The sequence below is a fragment of the Nelumbo nucifera genome, chromosome 5, assembly GCF_055504915.1.
Source record: "Nelumbo nucifera cultivar China Antique chromosome 5, China Antique-T2T, whole genome shotgun sequence".
Taxonomy (NCBI): Eukaryota; Viridiplantae; Streptophyta; class Magnoliopsida; order Proteales; family Nelumbonaceae; genus Nelumbo; species Nelumbo nucifera.
Window position 1 is genome coordinate 50,152,918 of NC_142653.1, and position 15,125 is coordinate 50,168,042.

At 39.2% G+C, this 15,125-nt stretch overlaps 1 protein-coding gene across 2 annotated transcripts; it reads left to right on the top strand.

The window, feature by feature from the left end:
• The first annotated feature begins 241 nt into the window (after positions 1-241).
• LOC104590366 (putative disease resistance protein RGA1) lies at positions 242-13,428 on the top strand. Of its 2 annotated transcripts, none has more exons than XM_010249000.3 (4): positions 242-4,598; positions 4,685-4,772; positions 12,193-12,898; positions 13,154-13,428. In XM_010249000.3, exons 1-2 carry the CDS (start codon positions 1,752-1,754, stop codon positions 4,697-4,699), a joined length of 2,862 nt encoding a protein of 953 aa, XP_010247302.1. In that variant the 5' UTR covers positions 242-1,751; the 3' UTR covers positions 4,700-4,772; positions 12,193-12,898; positions 13,154-13,428. The 2 variants fall into 2 exon arrangements, with proteins under 2 accessions (XP_010247302.1, XP_010247303.1); XM_010249001.3 differs by having other exon boundaries at positions 12,687-12,898.
• The last annotated feature ends 1,697 nt before the right edge of the window (positions 13,429-15,125 follow it).

Genomic DNA, 15,125 nt, shown 5'->3' on the forward strand with positions numbered 1-15,125 from the left:
GGAAGACAACTTCTCCATATCACCCATGACGTTTGGCTCTGATACCAAGATGTTATGGTCCCCCACGTAGGATCGCGTCACGGGTCGTTCCACGATAGGAACCCCTGATCTTCCCTAGCCTTTGGTCTTACGCACAGACCCTATTTTGCCTATCTAGTGGGTGATTTGTCCAAGAGACCACCCGAACTCTCCCTTGGGGTGATTTGTCCAAGAGACCACCCAAACTCTCCTCACTCTTTTTTTGGCTGGAAAACTGAATGCTTTATTTCAATTCGTGGCTCCTTAAATAGGAGCTTACAGAAGGAAATTCCTAATTAAACTCAAACTCCAACTTGAAATCAAACTCCTAATTACCTACTCCTATTGGTAACTCACTCTTACTTAAGGTAAGATAAAGATGAGATTAAGATAAAGCTAAGGGATAAGGGATAAGATAAGGATAAGGTAAGTTGGCGGCGAGTTGGCTTGATGTGTCCAGATAAGGGTGGGCCCACCCCCATGAGCTGTCGTGTGGGCCCCGCTCTACTGCTGCTGCCGGGTGCGTGCGCGCAGTGCTGCTGCCGCGCAGTGCGTGCGCACGCCTCAGGGTGCCGCTGCCGTGCACGCGCCTCATGGTGCTGCTACCGTGCTGCTGCCTGGTGGTGCATGCTGCGCCATGGTGCCGCTGCCGTGCGGTGCCGTGTGTGTGCGCGGTGCGTGCGTGCGGTGCGCGCTGCTGCCTGGCGGTGCGTGCTGCGCGCCATGGTGCTGCTGCCGTGCGGTGCCGGGCGTGTGCATGGTGCGTGCTGCCGTGCGGTGCGTGCGGTGTGCGCTGCTGCCTGGCGATGCGTGCTGCGCGCTATCGGCGGTGCATGCTGCAGTGCTGCCTTGCCGGATGGTGTGACCATAACAGGGAACATCTATAGTAAAAAATAACTTGCAAGTACGGAGATATTTCCGATGCATGGTAGGATGTGCGTGTGAGGCGCCTTATCTGAAGATTTCGGATATGCTCTTCACAGCGACATCACATGCACATCTTATCATGCATTGAGAACATCTCGCGCCCATGTTTGAGGAATAGATCCCGTCTTCCTTTTGCCCGCTCCTCACCATGGGACGGATGCCGATTGACCAAACCAAATTACAACTACTGGATCATCGGCGAAACTCTGGTAATCGATCTTTGCTCGTCTATCCACTCGAATTCTGATCTTCCACCCAATCGTCCTCATAAATTAACCTTATGGATTCTATTTCTTGCTCGACTTTTAGCAATGGATGGTAAAAAAGAAAAAATTGTATTTTATTTAAGTCGAACGAATTGGCGAGATGGATTGGATTCACGTAGCCGATTCCATATAGTTGGGATAAGGCATGATGTTATGATAATGATACACCATGGTCATGCTTTCCTCCAATAGTGTTTTGGTGCTTCCTCCCATGGTTTAATGATATGTTACTGACGTTGACGTTGGGGATAGAACTGGGTGTATGCGAAGGTTGGCGGAAAAACTTTTGTATGGGTAATTTCATCGAACACCCAGAGAGAATTTCAAATTTATTGCTGCTAAAATGGGTCGCTTTTCCGTGTTTTCCACCGGCCAATGGTCTTACCTCCTACGCTCCTTCGACGAAGGTGAACTCTTCATAGGTCGTCAAGATAAGGAATCTAAAAATAGAAATGAGATGGAAAGAGAATCTCTCCAATCCCCAATATATCGTTATCTTTCTGTTAGCAAAGTTCAACTTCCTTGCCTTTCTTACTAGGTATGGCCGGAAGAAATGGGGAAGATGTACTTGTTTCCCTTCTAGTAGCAGCGTTGCTTGACAAATTAACCTCTCCTGCGCTGAGAGAATTTGGAATCACGTGGGGTGTTGAAGATGAGCTGGGTGAGCTCTCTGATGTGCTTGAGAGTATACATGATATGCTTGATTTACTGGAGAACGCTCAAAGGGAGAATAAGGTGATAAAGCGTTACCTCATGAAGCTCAGAGGTGAAGCTTACCACATGGACAACATACTGGATGAGTTAGCTTATGAAGTTATCAGGGAGAGAAATCAAACAAGTCAGAGTAGGAGGAGGAAAAGAGTAAGTGACTCTCTCTCCTTTAGTTTAAACTCTGAACAAAAGTTACGTCAACATGAGATTGCACCACTGATAAATCAAATCAATGAGAAACTAGTTGAAATGGAAAAGAAGCTTGAAATTCATTATCTTAGAAGTCTAGAAGTAAAGCAGGTTGAAACAATTAAGAAAACAGACCTTAGATGGAAGACTAGTTCCTTAGTTGATCGAGATCATATTTTGGATAGAAAGAAAGATGTAGATGCTATAAGAAGCAAGTTGTTGTCTAGCCAACATAATAATGAAAGGAGGGTTTCTGTTGTTGCCATTGTTGGAATGGGGGGACTTGGGAAGACAACGCTTTCTCAGCTTGTCTACAACCATCGAGATGTGCAGAATCATTTTCAGATACGAGCGTGGGTTTGTGTGTCTGACAACTTTGATGCTGAAAGAATAACCAAAGCTATCCTAGAATCGGCATTTATGGAACCATGTGAACTAAAGGAGCTAGATCCTCTTCAACGTGAACTTAGAAAGAAGCTAAAAGGGAAGAAATTTTTGCTTGTATTAGATGATGTTTGGAGTGAAAACCACCAACATTGGGAGAAACTAAGAGTTCCGTTCAGAGATGCAAAAAAAGGGAGTAGAATTATTGTAACCACTCGGAGCAAGAAAACTGTTTCATCCATCAGGGACACTATTTATACTCATAATTTGGAATTTCTGTCAGATGATGATTGTTGGACATTGATAAAAAAATGCACATTTGTTGATGAGAACTCTGTTGCATCAGACCTAATGGCTATTGGCAGAGAAATTGCGAGGAAGTGTAAAGGTTTACCCCTGGCAGCAAATACACTTGGAGGCCTTCTGCGCTCTAAACTAGAACTACAGGAATGGGAAAATATATTGGCAAGCGACATTTGGGGCTTAGACAAAGGAAACGGATTGCCAGACTCTCTAAGCTTGAGCTATCATTATCTCCCATTGCATTTGAAGCAGTGTTTTGTTTATTCCTCTCTGTTTCCTAAAGACTATGTATATGATAAAGAATGTTTAGTTGAATTGTGGATTGCAGAAGGCTTTGTCTGCAGTAAAGAAAATGAGGCACTTGAAGACACAGGTGATCAATATTTTAATGATTTATTGCAAAGGTCTTTCTTTCAATGTGCAAGCAAAGAAGATCCCCAGCATTCTGAGAAGTTTGTGATGCATGAGCTTATGCATGATCTAGCAGAGTCAATATCAGGGGAGATTTGTTGTAGAATTGAGAGTAGTGCCAAATCATATTCTATCTCCAAAAATACTCGTCATGTGGCATTACTTGACTCCTACAGAAGAGACTCACTAAATGTAAAGTACTATGACTCTAAGAGTGTATCCACCTTGATGGTCCTGAAATATGGTGTCATGAATCACATCCTTAATGATCTATTGGAAAATTTCAGATGCTTGCGCGTGTTAGACCTGAGAAAAACTTTCATTGAAACACTTCCCGATTCCATTGGCAATTTGAAATATTTACAGTACATCAACCTCCCCTATGGTCTAAACTCCTTGCCACGAGGAGTTGGAAGATTATGTTGCCTCAAGACATTGTTGCCTTGTTTTCCTGTGGCTGCAAGCAATGGTGCTGGGCTAAGAGAGTTAAAGAACTTGAAACTTCTTGAGGGTTCTCTTTGCATTTCAGGATTACATAATGTATCTGATGCTATAGAGGCAACAGAAGATACTTTGAGGAATATGTCAAAACTTGATTGGTTGGTATTAGAATTTGATGGTCAAAGTGACAGTAGTATAGATGCTGAGGTGCTTGAAGCCCTTCAGCCTCACATGGATCTCCAGCTTCTCCACATGTATGGATATTATGGTGAAAATTTTCCAAATTGGATGTTGAATGGATTTGGGTGTTATAATAAGCTAGTTTCTGTATGTCTCTTTGATTGTTTGCAATGTCATTCTCTTCCGGCTCTTGGTGAGCTGCCTTCACTAAAATCCATGGTTCTGGATCACATGCCTCTTCTGGAGGAATGGCCGGGAGCAGAGAGTGGTGAATTCCTTTGCCTTGAAATGCTAAAAATTTTTGATTGTAAGAAACTGAAAGAACTGAGTCCAGCACTTGGATTGATTTCCAAACTAAAATTCTTGATGATCTATCTCTGTCCTAGTCTCATGTCCTTACCAGAGGGACTACTCAACCTCACTTCTCTCAAAAGTTTAAATATTACTCATTGTTCTAATACATTGACACATCTTCTTGATGAGAGTCTTCCCCCAAACCTTACTCATCTTAAGATTAATTATGGTGTGTCCGAGTCCCTACCCAGGGCTTTGAGAAACCTATCATATCTTGAGAAACTCAAAATTTACAAACAATTGGATCTCACAAGTTCTCCAAATGTTGAGGAACTCAAACTCTTGGAATCTCTAGATGGTCGTCATGCTTATATTCCTGCTAGATACTTTTCTGAGCTGCCCACCAACCTTCGCTGTTTGATTGTTGACTATGTGGACTGTACACACCATCTACCATTGCATTCCCAAGTGCAGGTAACTGGCTACCTTCATCTGTCCTTCCCCACTTTCCTTTACAATTCATTTGTTATTCTCTTTTCTTACTTTATCAATCATTTCAGATGGCAGGAGGATGAAGAGGTGAAAGAGAACTAAGTTCAGTAAAGTCAATTATTTTTCTTGTTCAGTTTATCCACAAGTTGACAAGTGGTAAGTTGTAAATAATACTTCCGTTGTGGATTTAGACACTGGTATAGCATTATAATATATCATTTGCTTTAAATCATCCAGTTACCAATCAAATAAGAAAAAATTATGGATCTTTCTGTTGTGCTGTTCACTGTTTTTAATAGATTTCCCGAAATAGAAAAATGAAGATTTATCAGCTCTGTGAATGGGGTAGAAGGTTCTTGTTTCAGCCCTCATCAGTTCATTGCCTGATCAAGAATATTGTATTTAGCTTCTCTTCTTGAGCATCTTTGTTTTTAATTAGTTTTGGAAATTGCTTTTCTGTCCTTATTCCCTGTTTCTGTTGGATCTGAGGAAAGTTCTTAAGACCCTGGATAGTTAGGACCATCATTGCATAATGCAATACATGGTCCAAATATGATAGAAATACTCTGCATATTCCAGCCACCATTTCAAACATAAAAGTTAATTATGTATCCAGTGTTTCATGGAGTATCATAAATTGATTACATGCCCATGCCACATGGACATGCATCAGAGTCTAACACTCCACAGATTCTTGGGGACACTTACTATATACATTTCATTTTTTATCTCTTAGCTTATTTGACATAAATGAACATCTAAGCTACAAGATAAATGCCAATTTTCACATCAAACATTACTTAGTAGAAAAGACAACATATTTTGCAGGTATAGAAAGAATATGAACTTTAATAGCATATGCTTTTCCAAAGACATGTCCATGAGTTCATATTGTCTCATCTTGCTAATTCAGATTTGTGGGCATGCATCAGATTCCAGCCTCCATGTCTGTGTTTGAGTCACTCTTGGACACTGAAGAACTTTGTTAGAACAATGAAGAGATCAAATACATCTATTTTTTCTTAGAAAGTTCAAATTAAGACATCTTTGGTTGTGTTATCAATTCTTCCTTGAATATTTCTTGGGACCTTAGCTTTAGAAGACAACCAAGGGACTAGGATTCTTTTGATATTTTGATGGTTTAGATTTTCTCAATCTTTTAGGAGGGGTTTTTTGTCCAATGTTGGGGAGAGAACATCAATACAGGCTGAGTTGTAGTCCTTGCTTCAAGCTTGACAGTTGACACTTAAGGACTTCTCAAACCTGAAAGTTAAAGGATATTTTTTAAATGGTAATAGGATGGATGAGGAGCAATCTATCCAGTCTTTGGATGCTTTAATGCCTTTAGAGAGACTAGGTCTTTGGCATTCAAGTTGAACACCTTGTTTAGGTGGGTCTGAAAATCAACAAATTCTCTAGTAGACTCCTTTGGCTAGAGAAGTCATGAATAGGGATGAGTTATTCAGGGTCCTAGTCAAGGAAGTAGGTAATCTTGTACATATTGGAAACTTTCTTGTAGAAAGTTTCTAGCCACAAGAAAAGAAGTTGAAATTAGATTCCTATCAAGTGCTTTTTATCAACAATAATGTGGCCTATCAGGTTATGATAGTGGTGGAAGGCAGAGCTCTGGAGAGGTGGCTAGTGAGGTATAAGAGTATTCCTATCATCAAAGAGGAAATGTAGTAAGGGCAAGGTATTCATACCTCTTGTGAACCTGCATTACTTGTCAGAGCTGGAAAAATTGTTGATTTCTATGTCAACACTGAAGAGTAGGTGTAGTGCAATAGTAAAATCTTAAGCTTAAAAGTATGAGAATGTCGGTTTGAGTCTAGGAAAGTTGCTTTGTGCAAAAATTCTAGATGTAAGGTCCATATCCAGTCTACCCCTCCAGAATCCCTGTATAGCCAGGACCAATAATAGCCCTTTTGTCAGTACTGAAGACGGGATAACCTATTGTGCCATGTTGTAGTGTTGATTCTATAACATCTTTGAAAGGGGTGCTCCTTTGGGCAAGGCATGATTGCCTGAACTCATTGAATTGGTAAAGCAAAGTGAGTTACTATCCCATTTGATAGATATTATTATCTCTTATTGTCCACTAGATGTTCTTTTTTTTTCTATCTTTCCCCCTGTCAGTCATGTGATGGACTTTAATGTGTTCTTTGTCAATCTATGTTATTCTTTGCTGGCTATGATTCTAGCATCCTAGGGTGTTAGTGTCAGGGTACTATTTTTAACATATAAGGTGGCTGGTAAAATCTTAAAGAATGTTGGGGATTTGGAAGGATGGGTTTAGTAGCTATTTTGAGATATCCAAGTATTCTATGATGTGCTTGTGAGTCGGTTTTGCATCCTTTCCCTGTAGTAGTTTTGCTTGTCATCAACAACATCCTTGGATTTTGCTGTCTTCAAGAATCATCATTGGGAGTTTGGGTATTCGGTTCTGGTGGATAATATAATCAGTTGAATAGAGCACATGAAGAAAAATTGCAAAAGGAAAAAAAAACAAAAAAAAAAGAAAGAAAAGGCTTGATTTGGACCTAGTATGAGTAGACATTTTGTTTTCTCCATGTGATTGTGTTTGAGCTTTGCATTGGTGTTTTCTTAAGATTGACAGAAATGAACTTAAGATGAATCTTAATTGATCCCTTTTTTATTTTCTTAGTTTTTATTTGTTTTTTGCACATTTTTCCTGTCTTACAAAAACGTGCAGACAAGGTTGAGCCCCATATCTTTATCTTTACATCCATTTATTTCTTGCTGCCTTCAGGGAGTGCACCTCCTTCAGTGCAGAAACATTTTGTTTCTATACAGGAGAACCTCTTTTGGTACACAAATTATTTGTCTTATCTGTGAATTTGTGATTTCTAGCTACAAGTCTACTAGGTGCAGTGATTTAAAAGGCGTGCCTAGGCACTCAGGCAATGTGCACTTTAAGGTATGCGTCTCACCTAGGCCCCAGGAGCAGCACTTTCAACAGGTGCACACTTGGTGCACCTTGTGCTTCAGCCTAGGTGTGCACTTTTTTGTTATGCGTCTCACCTAGGCCCCAGGAGCAGCACTTTCAACAGGTGCACACTTGGTGCACCTTGTGCTTCAGCCTAGGTGTGCACTTTTTTGTTATTTTTTAAGTCTAGCAGTTGGTCTGGGAGCAGATCTCCTGGACCCTCGACCAAGCCCCTTGAACATTAGCTAATGTTGTTTATTCATTCATCCTGAAAAGGTATTTTTAGAAGATAAATTAAAATTATAAAATCATTTTTTTTGTAGGGATTAAGAATTTATGACCCTAACATGGACTTGTTTGGGCTTGCCTCAAGGGGCTTGGTACAATGGCAGTTTGAAAAATTAGGAATAGAAGACATTTAACATCACATTAGCTATTTGAAATAATGCAATTGGTTAGAGATAAAGAAATTAAAAGTTTGACTTGCCTGAATATTTTAATTTGAGTTAATAGGCTTTTTAAAACATTTGTTTAAAATTGAAGTTTGATTTTTTTGAGTAATACTATTTTTAATATTTTCTTAATTTATTTTGATTTTTTTTACATTATTTGCATTTTTTTTTTTAATTTTGCGCCTTACCTTGCACCTTGCACCTTAGGCACAAAATTGCCGTTGTGCTTTTTTTGTGCCTTGTCCTTTTAAAACACCAAGTAGGTGAATAGATTCACATCTTTCATCAGATAGAAAGTGATTGGAAGACTCATAAATAGGATTAGGACTCTCTTTAAGTAAGAAAAAGAAAAAGTGGCTCACCAATAAGATTGGCCAAACAGTTGGGGCTTCAGCAGATTGAGATAGAGGGGGATTCCAAATTGGTAATTGGGTGGATGCAGTCAGGCCATCTGGGAATTTGGCAACATAGACAGTTGATAAGGGAAATTTTTAGTATAACGAGGGAGGTAGGTGCTTGTTTTAAGTGGGCAAGAAAATCAGCTAATACCTTAGAAAAATAAGGGAGAGATTGTACTGGGCAGTGCTGTAATGTATGCTATTTATTGGCTCAACTTCATCTACTAGGGTTGACTTCTGTACTTCCGTATTGTGGATGCTTTTGTTGGAAAGGAATACAGCCGCAGACAGCAGCAGTAATGGGCATTAAATTCAGTGTTCCTATCTTATCTCTTAGCTAGATTCAGTGTTCCTATCTTATCTCTTAGCTAGATTCAGTGTTCCTATCTTATCTCTTAGCTAAATTCAGTGTTCCTATTAATTAGGCAGTAGCATTATTATTTAAAGATAAATGTTGTTAGGAAGTGTTCCTAAAGAAGGACCCTTATCTTCTTGTAATTTCCTATTTAAAGGAGCAGATGATATTCAATAAAATTATCGATAATTCCAGTCAAGAAAGAGCAGAGGAGAGTTGGTGAATCTCTTTAACAAAATCACCATAAAGGCGCTAAAGATAGATTCCTCGAGAAAAGGGAGAAACAAGGGAAAACAAGAAGTTTTCCCCGTTAACCGATCTGTGACAAGATCCTATTCGCAGGCCCTTAACAGTTTGGTATTAGAGCAGGGCGTCATGGGTGACTTAAAGCAATTGAAGACTAGGGTTCATGATCTGAAGCACAAACTCGTGGAAAACAGCAGGGAGGTGCGCGAGATCAAGGACAACGTCCGAGAATTGAGGCGCTTGATGGAGTTATATTTTTCCAGCAAGGAAAAGAGTTCAGAAGGGGCTGCAACCATAGACGGCCGCCGACCAGACATGGAAGAATCGTCCGACGAGCAGCAGCTCGTTGCCCAGGGAACCACGATCGTTCCCAAATACAGCAGGCTGGAATTTCCTTCCTATAATGGAACTGGAGATCCTTTGGGATGGCTGTACAGATGTGAGCAATTCTTCCGCAACCAACGAACAGAGGACAGGGACAAGGTAGGCTTAGCCGCATTCCACATGACAGAGGAGGCGCAACTCTGGTTTTATAAATTGGAGCAGGAGGAGCTTGGGCTCAGTTGGACCCAATTCAAATCCTACTGCCTTCTCAGATTTGGGCCCCCATTAACAAGCAATCCATTAGGCGAACTAATCAACCTCAAACAGACTGGAACTGTGGCTGAGTATCAGCGTCAGTTTCAGACCCTCCTTGCAAGAGCATCTTCGGTACGACCAGACCAACAGGTTGACATGTTCATCGCGGGGTTAGCGGAAACTTTGAGGGTGGATGTGGAGATGCAAAATCCCCCCAATCTGGTTACTGCTATGAATTTGGCTCGCGCTTTTGAACGCAAATTGCAACTCAAACGCGGAAGTATCAGTATAGGGTGGCCTCAAACAACATGGGCAGCCCCGAAACCACTCGGAATGGCTCCATCTTCAGCAACCAGCCAAGAACAGAAACCACAGATGAGCAACAATTCTAGATCGGCATCCAGTGTGGGAAGCAGCATTGTTGCACCCCCTATTAAGTGCTTGTCCAAGGCGGAGATGGCGGAACACAGGGCGAGGGGACAGTATTTTAATTGTGATGAACTTTACTCAGTAGGGCACAAGTGCAAGAGACTTTTCTGCCTCCTGGTGGAACAAGAGGAAGATGAAGATGAACCCTCTTCATTGGAACCCGATCCAAGAGGGCAAAATCATTCCCCAACCTCAGTCTATTGTTCGTTCCAGAATTAATCGAGGTGTTGTTGAGGTTATGGTGGAATAGGCCTACTTACCATTGGCTGAAGCTACCTGGATTCCTTTGATTGTGTTTCAAGACACCTATCCTAAATTCGAGCTTGAGGACAAGCTCTTAGTCCAGGAGGGGAGTAATATTGTGGATGCTTTTGTTGGAAAGGAATACAGCCGCAGACAGCAGCAGTAATGGGCGTTAATTTCAGTGTTCCTATCTTATCTCTTAGCTAGATTCAGTGTTCCTATCTTATCTCTTAGCTAGATTCAGTGTTCCTATCTTATCTCTTAGCTAAATTCAGTGTTCCTATTAATTAGGCAGTAGCATTATTATTTAAAGATAAATGTTGTTAGGAAGTGTTCCTAAAGAAGGACTCTTATCTTCTTGTAATTTCCTATTTAAAGGAGCAGATGATATTCAATAAAATTATCAATAATTTCAGTCAAGAAAGAGCAGAGGAGAGTTGGTGATCTCTTTAACAAAATCACCATAAAGGCGCTAAAGATAGGTTCCTCGAGAAAAGGGAGAGACAAGGGAAAGCAAGAAGCTTTCCCCGTTAACCGACCTGTGACGAGATCCTATCGCGGGCCCTTAACATGATAAGGGAAATTTTTAGTATAACGAGGGAGGTAGGTGCTTGTTTTAAGTGGGCAAGAAAATCAGCTAATGGCTTAGCTGATACCTTAGAAAAACAAGGGAGAGATTGTACTGGGCAGTGCTGTAATGTATGCTATTTATTGGCTCAACTTCCGTATTTTAAAACTCATTAATGAAGTTACTGTTTCCAATCAGAAAAAAAAGTGAATCATGACTTTGTGTGGAGATGTCCTCTGTTATTTTTTTGTTTTGATAAATAGTGGTCTTTATTATTTAAAAGATCATAGGTAACTAGACCTTCTCCTAGGCAACAAAGTGGCAAGGTGAACACCTTATTGTAATAACATTCAAATTATTATATCTCATTGATATGCTGATAATACATTCTATATACTATATATACCATGTAGACTTTGTTTTGAAGTTTTAAAAAATTGAAATTTAAGAGATCGAAGGGTTTTGAGAAGAGAAAAAGAAAGAAAGAATAGACATACAAAAGATATTTCTATTTTTTTCTTTTTGTTTTTTTCCACTCTCTCTTTCTTACATTCAATAAAACGGTAGTTCCACCCTTGTTCTTTTTCTCTTTTATTATCTATCTTAAATTTTTATCATATAAAATTATGGCCTTTTTAGTGGCTAGTTGATATGAAATTACTCTATTAAATATTTATTATGTTATTATTACTTTTCAAAATATTATAATTAATGCATTTAAAATACTTTTATCTTTTAGATATGATGATTTGCCATGTTTTTGGAGGAAATTTAATATTCTTAATAAAGAGAATTGCTATTCTTTCAATTAATATGCATGACGAATGGTATATAAAACTGGGAAACTAGCCAAAATGTGGTTCTTTATTTATAAAATTCTTATCGCCTAAGCAACTAGGTGGCCAACTATCACCCAGAATCACCTAGACACCTTGACAACTTGTTAAAAAGATGAGCAGATAAAATAACAGATACAACTTGTCTTTGTTGAATTTTATTAGAGCCCTGATTAGGGCACATTTCTAACTTGATAAATGGGGCACAGCCATTGAAGAAAAGGCAATATGTAGGGATGCCTGACTTTTCAAAGCATCACTTTTGGTCTATTCACTGAGGGTGTATCCCCTTTATCAAAAGCAGGATGTGTTCTAATCACAACTCTTTTATTGTGATCACTTGTGTTTGCAATTACTATTGCCTAGAAAGGGAATTGATTGCAATTGGTGGAACATATAGTTCTCTCTTTCAAAATTTTATATTTCTCTCTTTGAAAACTTATCTCCTTAGATAAAAATATTTTCTTCTCTAAGTAACAATCATTTTCACTTACCACTCTCTCCCAATGCATCCATTCTATAGGTAATGAAGCTGAGCAATTGATTACAAGGATGATCAATCCTGGGAATGACCTAGGATCTTTCCAGCCACTGCAATATACTAGCTACTGACGGATCTGTTCATACCCAGGGAGGGACGTTGCCATTTCTGAAAATGACAACAGTACAAGAAAGACACTCTAAACCGGTAGTTTAGAGCTGGCAGTCTTAAAGACCACTGCCTTAGTTAGGGATAGGGTGGCGGTCTTAAAAGGACCGCCTCCTCAAAACCTAAATATGAAAAAATAAATAAAAATAGCAGTGGTTTTTGGGAACCAGCAAGGCAGTTCTAATTCTGAACTGGGGAGAGAGAGAGAGAGGGGGAAAAAGTTAGACAAAACTCAAAAGACAAAAGTTCTCCAAGTTCCCGCGTTCTCTGCTATTCGCATGTTTGACAAAGGCAAAAGGGTTTGCTCACAGGAACCCTTTGATGGAGAGAACATTGCATTTTGATAAAGAAGAGTATTTTTGTTGCAGAACTCCACTTAGAAGCATCATCAAACCTTCATTCTTTGACTGAGAACGCTGAGAATGCAGAATCACTTGAGAAGGCTCCTTGCATGAACCACTTGAGAAGGCTCCTTGCATGCGTGAATCAACTGATTAGGAGAGGGAAAGATTCCTTTCCATCGATTGGGAGATGTCCATACCAGCACCAATCCTTATTCGTTCAACCAAGAGAAGAGGAGGTAATTCTATAACCCTTTGATTGTTTTTCATTGTTTAATACTTGTATTTTGGGGATGGTGGGTAATAGGGTTTTTCTCCCAATCCAACAACGTCTGGTTGAAAAGGAGTTCTGGATAGGAGGCCGAAGGGTTTTGGATGTAGATAACACATTATTTTTTCTGCTTTTTCATTCTTTTAAATGGAGATGGATAGGGGTTTTGGATGTAGATAACACTTAATTTCTTCTAAATCTATGCTAGTTGATGCATTTGCAGGTTGCAGACTTTTGATTGTCAAGGCTACTAATCAGGGATGTGAGGGGCCAATACCTTCTGTAATTCTGTTAGTATCACTTGTGTGCCTGTTTTCTAATTTGAGAAGTGAGGTAACATTTTTTCTAACTTATTTTGTATTTTCCTGCAAGGGAATTCTTGTTATGTTACCTAACCTGTGAGAAAAAAGGTCCCATAAACAGTTTTCTATGGGGCTTTGAACCTGAACCATCATTTTTCAATGATATCTATCACCCTAGCCCTCTTTAAAACCTCAAGTAGAAGGTCTTCAAACTACCACACCATGTGATTACCAAATGTGATCATCCAATGTGCTGAGATTGTTGGCCTTTTCAAATCTTTCCTCCTCTGAGAACTGAGAAAAATTGCCCTACTCCTATTGTTTGGTTACCATGAATCTTGTTTAGATTATATGGTAGAGAAAGTAGAGAATAAGAAACGAGGAGGAAGAGATCACACAGGAAAAAACCCAGCAGCTCCTATTCTTCTCTCATTCAATGGAGACTCCAAATCAACTCCCACCTGGCAGGTCGTGTGATATATAGGGATTACTAAAAAAGGGTAAGTTACAGTGACCCCTTGTACTTTAAGGGGTATGGCACTTTGCTCCAAAACCATTTTTGCAACATTTGGTCCCCTATACTTCCATATATCGCAAAATCTCCCAATGGCGTTGATGCCTTGGTGGTGAATGAGAAATTACCTGGTTGCCTATATATTGTTTTTCAACTTTTGAAAGAAAAAAAAATCAAGAATAAGTGATATCTAATGTTGGTTGATGCCAAAGATCATATATTCTACCATATGAAAACTCTGGCTCGAATCCATTAATATATTTACGGATACTAATTTGACAAACCATATTTGGTTTGATTGGGTAGATCACTTGGATAGATGAGATTTATCCATTGATCTAAAAGAACACTTCAACGGCCTTGACTTTTGGGCTGAGTTGTTACATTATTTGGTTGAAATCTTGGTATAAATTAGATAATTGATATTAATCCATTGATCTTACACATACACACATACAAGAGAGAGTGAGAGAGAGAGAGAGAGATTAATCCATTGATCTTAGGAGACCATATTTATTAATCTTAGCCATCTAAACAATGTATTACCCAATGTTTTTTCCCCAGCTATGTGAGGTATTGGGAGGGGTAGACTGGGTACAGTCCTAACCTTTTGGCTTTATTTATATCCATTGATCTTAGGAGACTAGATTTGTTAATCTTAGCCATCTAAACAATGTATCACTCAATGTTGGCCCCAGCTATCTAAGGTCTTGGGAGGGGTAGACTGGGTACAGTCCTAACTTTGGCTTTATTTATTTATTTATTGGCACAGGGTGGTTATCCTAAGACTAAACCTGCATTCTCATGCTTGCCAGCCCCAAGATTTTACCATTACACCAAGTAATAGCCCTAGATTTTCTAAATATATCTATATCAAATAAAGTAATGTACAAACATGCCAAAGATATGAACTATCAAAATGGCCTCCTAAGATCAGTCAACTAATCTGTCATTTGTATCGAGATCATAGTTCTCGAAGCGACGCCTAGGTGACAAGGTGCCCTTTGAGGCTCGCCTTGCCTAATCGCCTAACAGTTTTCTACTTCTTACTATAAAATACTATTTTATTCATTCTTTTTTGAGATTATAATTATAAAATAGACATTATTAAACTAAAATAATCATTTTGTGTGTTTATATACTATTTTTTTATTATTTTATTATTTATTAGGGTTTAATCAACACAAACATTGCTAAATGCTGTATTGAACCCTCAAAGACTTGAAAACCTGAACCAATAAGTAAGGAATAACTTAAAATTTTATCTAATCAGCACATTTTCCTCTTCCATATATTCTTCTTCTTCTTCTTCTTCTTCTTCTTCTTCTACTACTACTACTACTACTACTACTACTATTACCAATACTTTTAATTTTCTT

Excerpts from the sequence above, each read along its gene's own strand:
- LOC104590366 (XM_010249000.3), top strand. The coding sequence starts at position 1,752 with ATGGCCGGAAGAAATGGGGAAGATGTACTTGTTTCCCTTCTAGTAGCA.